Raw genomic sequence first — 6,280 nt, 5'->3', positions numbered from 1 at the left:
TGAGATCCCAAACAAAATTTTATTCTTAAAAACAATTGAGAACTATTTTTCAGAATCGCTCAGAAAAAACTATTTTTTTGAAAACGTTCTAAAAACAAACCTTCATTTTTCCCCTTAAAACACACCTCTAAACAAGAGAAAAGCTGGTGAAAGCATTTGAAAAATCATTGCATAATAGAAATGGGAATAGAAATGGAAATATGATGGGAATAGAGGTAAATCACAATACCATATCAAAGAGAGAAATCAAACTCCTGGCAAAAGTGAAATATAATTTCCATGAAAATGAACTTTTAATTCTTATTCTTATTCTAAAAAACAATCCAAATATAACAATACATCGGAAATGAAATTGATTTTTCATTCTCATTCTCTATTCCAACAATCTGAACATGCCTTACCAGCTGAAGTCAGCCAACAAAAGGGCTCTCAAACTTGAGAAAATCACCTTCCAGATGTGTCCTAGTCTCATACGGCTGCAGATCCCACTTGAAACATGGGCGGTAAGGATCCTGTTATTGATTACATTCTTCATTTCTTCCTCTTATTTCCCCTCTAAACAAAACTTCACCAAAAGGGAGCTTAGGACGGCCTTTGGCTTCAACATCTTTTTTGAGAAGAATCTCTCTTTGGAGAGCCCAGTATGATGGAAGTCGGGACCTGTAGGAATGAGATTTTTAATGTTCATAAAGGTAGGAGGTCATGCAACTCATGGGATGAATTTTTTTTGGAGCAATGAAATATTCTCATTGCATCCAAATTAATCAATTTGAGGTGAACTCAGAATTGTTTGATTTGTGTAATCATCAATTATTGACATTGGTAAACAAGCCAGAGCAATTGGATTATAATTCACTTCAATCATAAGTACAGTCATATATAATCACACTTCGTGTTACAACAAAACATACATATTTGAAATCAATACTGTAACTAAGCAATCATTATAAAGCAATAAACAAATGACTGCAACCACATTCCATAATATAAGTAGAAGAGGAAATACATGTCATGCAGTGCAGTAATAATATAAGGATATCATCACAGATTAGTGGTTGAAAGAATGCAACTCTAGACATGACTTTTTGCAGAGAAAGGCTAAAGAACAAAGGTAAAGATGCCATACTACTAGTTGCTCAAATATGAATTACTACTCTTGTTGGTAGCTGATATGGTAAGAATTATACTAACCAAACCAGTGAAGGGATAGCAGACAACAGATCAAATTTATAGCTGGAATCTACAACATTTGTAACCATGACCTACTCATCTTGTTTTGCCTTAAATGATAGAAGTCATGTTAGAAATGGCAACAGCACATAGTTCAAATGAATATTTACACTAACAAGAGAAGTAAATAAATCGAGTTCAAGAGGCATTCTAATAAGCACCAATTCCACTTTTTTTCTTTTTTTCTTTTTTTTCTTTTTTCAAATTTTCCATAAAGAAGACTAGTTTCTCAGTGTACAAAATTCCAAATGCATTTGAGACTCCCCTTAGTACCACAACCAACCTCATGTATTACATTTCAAGAATGCCTTCAAAGAATACAAACAGCCAATGCAATGATCCTACTAAATCAAGTCAGGGCAGTTGGCTAAATCTCCATTTGCCCATACACATCATAGACACCATAGAAGGGTTTGCTCGGCTATGAGGCAGATAAGACAATCGCTTAAGGCTTAGTTTTCAAAAGATGCCTACTTAAAATTTTTCCATCTCAATTTTTTTAACCATCAGAAAAACTGTCATGATCAATAAACCTGCTGAGTTTTATTATGCCAGAACTAATATTATACACAAATATGATCAAGCTCAAGAGAAAACAATGACAAAAAACAGATCATGAGAAGAAATGTGCCCGGTTTGGAAGATGCAGCACCGTCATGACTATAAGATTCACAAGCCATACTTTGAAGGATAGCATAATAGGAGATGAAAGAGGCTGGTATATCCAGCCTATCCATTGGAAATAGAAAAGGAAGCATCTTTCATCACATTCAACAAGTGCGAAATTGTTATGAACAAACACCTTTATTCTTCTGCTGTACCAAAACAGTACTCAGGTTTTTTCAACACCCATTTCCAAGAGCTGGTACCCAAAAGGGCTCAAATACCAAAGGAGTTTATAGGAAAAGGAAATACATGCAGTTGTTATCTGCCATGTGATAAAAGAGGATCACACAGAAACAATATAAGAAAAAAGAGAAGGTGAAAAGAATAGAGATATGACGGCACCACAAACATAAAAATTATTGTATGAAGTGCATACTTTGGTTTCTTGTGTTTCCCCAGGGAAATGCAATTATTGCTTTTGGAAGGCTAGTCCTTGGAGAACCAGGATGTGCTGTAGGTAAGAAAAAAAAAGAGCGGGTGAAAAGAAGAGAAAATGATGGTGCTGTAAACATAAAGATCATCGCACAAAGAGCATACCTTGTTTCCATGTGTTAGGGACAGAACTTTCCTCCAGAAAAAGCAATCTTGATTTTGAAAAATTACTGGTCAAGAACCAGAATCAAATTCATTCAAACAGCCCAGTGAAACTTAGTTTAGAGTTTTCTCATCCAAAGAGTATGGATATTTTATTATATCTCAATCCAACTACAACCTGGATCTTTCCATAATCCTCTTTCTATCATCCCCTTCCTCACCTTTGCAGCATCACTCCAACTACCCTCTTCAGAATAAACCTTTGACAGTAAAACATATGCTGCATCATTCTCAGGAACCAACTGAAGTAGTTTCTTAGCAGCCCATTCTCCCAATTCTTTATTTCCATGTATCCTACAGCCATTCAACAAGGATCTCCAAATAGCTGGCCAGGGAGGAAAAGGCATTGTTTCAATTATATGTTTAGCATCTTCAAGAAATCCATTTCGTGAAAACAAGTCAACTAAGCAGCCGTAATTATCTGGAGAAGGGTCCATCCCATAATCCAAGTTCATCGATTTGAAGAAAATATCACCTTGTTCAACAAGACCAAGATGACTACAAGCAGATATAACTGAAACAAAAGTGGCTTGGCTAGGCTCTAGGGTAGCCAACTTCATCTTTTCAAACGTTTCCACAGCTTCCCTTACAAGACCATGATGTGCATATGCCATGACCATAGTATTAAAAAGAATAACATCACGAAATCTGGATGTTTGATCAAAAACTCTCCTTGCATTTTCAATGTCCCCACATTTTGCATACGCATCTATTACTGCACTCGCTACAAATACATGTGCCTCATATCCCATTTTGACAACAAGGGAATGGACAGATTTAGTTTGGCGATAAGCTGCAATACCAGCACAACAATTAAAAATGCTGCCAAAGATAAACTCGTCAGGCTTCCCACCAGCTTCCTTCAGACGGTTAAGAAGACCAATAGCTTCTGAGCTATAACCTTTATGCACCAATGCAGAAATCATGGCCCCCCAAGATACCAAATCTAATCTCTCAACCCCATTAAAAAACTCAAAAGAATCATCTAGCAGTCCAAATCCAACATAACACTTAAGTAATGAACTACAGACATATCCTTGAGATGCAAAACCAGACTTAACTATAGTGCCATGCATTTGTCTACCTAATTTTTGGTTTTCAGTTCTGAAACAAGCTTCCAAGGCGCTTGAGAAGGTACACTCGTCTGCTTCAAGTCCCAGGCCGTTTAAGTTACAGAAAAGGTTCAGGGCTTCTGCATTATGACAATTTAAATTATAACCAGAAATCATTTCATTGCAAGTATGTATGCTTTTGAAAGGTGCACTGTCAAACACTAAACATGCCATCCTCATTGCCCCACATCTAGAGAACATATTGATGAGTGAGCTGGTGACACTTGCTTCATCAGAGATTCCAAACCGAAAAGCAAGACAATGAAACTGAAGCCCAGAAACAAGATCAAGAGCCTCTCCACAAAATCTAAACAAGATTGAGAAAGTCACACAGTTGGGCTTTAAGCCTGTTAACATTAATTTATGGAAGAATCTTCCTATTTCTCTTGCATCATCACCTTGTGATAAGCCTGCAAACACAGTATTCCAAGATATAATATCTTTATCTTGCAACCTATCAAAAACCTTCAAAGCATACAACCCTCCACCATTTTTAAAGTACATGTCCATAAGAGAATTCATTACTGCAGTACTAAATCCCACCTCACTCTGAATGATCAATCCATGAATCTGTCTTCCAAAATTCAAATTACCCACAACCAAGCACCCTTTGAGAGCATTAATGAAGGTGAAAGCATCCATACTTATTCCTTTATATTGCATCACAGACACAATCTTGAGACTTTCAAAGCCATAACTACATTGTGCATAGCCTCCAATCATAGCATTCCAACAACCAACAACAAGATTGTCCATACACTCAAACACCCGCTCAGCATCTTCAATATCCCCCAACTTAGCATACATGTTCAAAATGGAACTACCCACAAATGGATTCTTCTCCATTCCAACTTTCAGAGCAAAACAATGTACGCACAAACCCAATTCTTTACCCCCCAAAGCAGCACACGCCTTCGTAACACAGCCAAGAGCAAACTCATTAGGGACCAACCCAGTTCTTATCATCTCCAAATACACTCCCAGACCCATCTCAAACTCACCATTTTGTACAGCACCAGAGACCACCAAAGTCCAAGAAACAAGGTTTTTCATAGGCATTTCACCAAACACCTTAAGCCCACCAGCCAAGAACCCACATTTGGTGTACATCCTGATGAGATTATTTTGTGAGAAAATGTCATTGCAGAATCCCAACTTGATGATCTGGGCGTGTATTTGACTTCCGAGAAGAATACATTTTGAATTTGCAGAGTGAGTAAGTGCAGTGGAGAGGGCAGTTGGGTCATTTCTAAATGAGAGAGAAGAGGAACAATTGCAGGATTTGGATGTATAGACATGGTGTTGATTTCTTAGCATTTTATTAGTAAATAGAGAAAGATGATTGAGCTTTGAAACAAAAGGAACCGTTGAGCCTCTCATCTCATCGAAAGTTGGATCGTGTCAACTCTTACATTCTCATGTGTTTTAAGAAAATAATTTCAGAGTAGAAGGATTTTAAAATATGTTTAGAAAGCCTTTTACTTGTGTGCTTGGAGGAAAATAAAATCATGTTGGAAGGCTATTCTTAAAAACTTATTTAGGACAGCCAATTCTAGTTTTGATATATATTAGACTTGTTTCATAGCTTTCAATTAAGCTGCAGACTAAAAATACTTTTTTAACCTAAAAATAATTTTCTAACTTAAAAAATATGTTTGATAAATTGTTGATGTAAAATGGTTTTTTTTTTTTATAATTTTGTTTTGAAAAAACAAATTTTTAAGTGTTTGAGTTATTTTTTAATTTTTAGTCTTAATTAATTTGAAGTTTATTTGTCTAATGAAAAGAAAATCAAAATAAATGTTGTTTAATGACTTTCTAATGTTAATTGGATCTCTTTTGAATTTGATGATTTTCTAGTACTAATTTAATAAATTTTATTTATTTTGTGTCACTTAAATATAGAATTTATTTGACTAATAAAAAAATTAGATAAGTTAGGAAGTTTAGAAAAACACTTGTAATTCAAAAGAATATCATATTTGAAATTTTCGTTATTAGGTGTAAAGGGTAAATAAATATCATGTTCTACTTTATTTACCTTTCATAGTTTTTACCTTTTTATTTTTTCACATTTTTTCTTTTATTTTTCAAGATAGATGAAAAAAATTCTAAATATTTTCTAAAAATTATTTTGTATTTCATTTTGTTTTTAAAAACTATGTTCAAATAACAAGTTTTTAGTGTTTTTAAAAATAATTTTCTTCCAAAAAAAAAAAGAAGTTTTTAAATCACATAGTGAAACAAGCTTTTAGTGTTTTTTTTCTCTCTTTCTATGGTCATGCTTGCCTTGGTTTTTGAGAAGTTAAAAATTCTTGGGAAACTTAGGTTTCAGGCTATCAATATCAAAATAATAGTATATTCAAACCCCAGGTTTGCCAATTTCAAGTTTACGATGCTAACCCCAAAAATATTTTGGGTCTCATGCACTTTGGGCTGAGTTGTTTTTTAATTCCCAAAATGCCCCCCTCATTCGGTCAGGTCAGCTTCCACATGTTTAAAAAAAATAAATGACTAAAAATAAAAAACAACTTAATAGCAGGAACCTTCCTTCTTCGTTTATTTTTGTGTGTAAACCCTCAGTTCACTTTTCCTTCTTATCTTCTTTATTTCCCCCTTTCCTTTATACATATCTAACTAGTATAAACCCTAACGGAAAACCATAGTTATTTTCTTCA

The 6,280-nt window shown here is 34.6% G+C and overlaps 1 protein-coding gene across 4 annotated transcripts; it reads right to left on the bottom strand.

The window, feature by feature from the left end:
* Positions 1-212: 212 nt before the first annotated feature.
* LOC100256665 (pentatricopeptide repeat-containing protein At3g09040, mitochondrial) lies at positions 213-5,198 on the bottom strand. 4 transcript variants are annotated; one of them, XM_059740480.1, is made up of 4 exons: positions 2,434-5,198; positions 2,273-2,347; positions 2,033-2,158; positions 213-660 (listed from the first exon to the last, which is right to left on the bottom strand). In XM_059740480.1, the coding sequence occupies exon 1, from the start codon at positions 4,980-4,982 to the stop codon at positions 2,586-2,588; it is 2,397 nt and encodes a 798-aa protein (XP_059596463.1). In that variant the 5' UTR covers positions 4,983-5,198; the 3' UTR covers positions 213-660; positions 2,033-2,158; positions 2,273-2,347; positions 2,434-2,585. The 4 variants fall into 4 exon arrangements, with proteins under 4 accessions (XP_059596463.1, XP_059596462.1, XP_010655895.1 ...); XM_059740479.1 differs by having other exon boundaries at positions 1,192-2,347; XM_010657593.3 differs by lacking the exon at positions 2,033-2,158.
* Between the last annotated feature and the right edge of the window lie 1,082 nt (positions 5,199-6,280).

The sequence above is a fragment of the Vitis vinifera genome, chromosome 10 (assembly GCF_030704535.1).
Source record: "Vitis vinifera cultivar Pinot Noir 40024 chromosome 10, ASM3070453v1".
Taxonomy (NCBI): domain Eukaryota; kingdom Viridiplantae; phylum Streptophyta; class Magnoliopsida; order Vitales; family Vitaceae; genus Vitis; species Vitis vinifera.
This window is presented reverse-complemented; position numbering and strand designations above follow the sequence as displayed.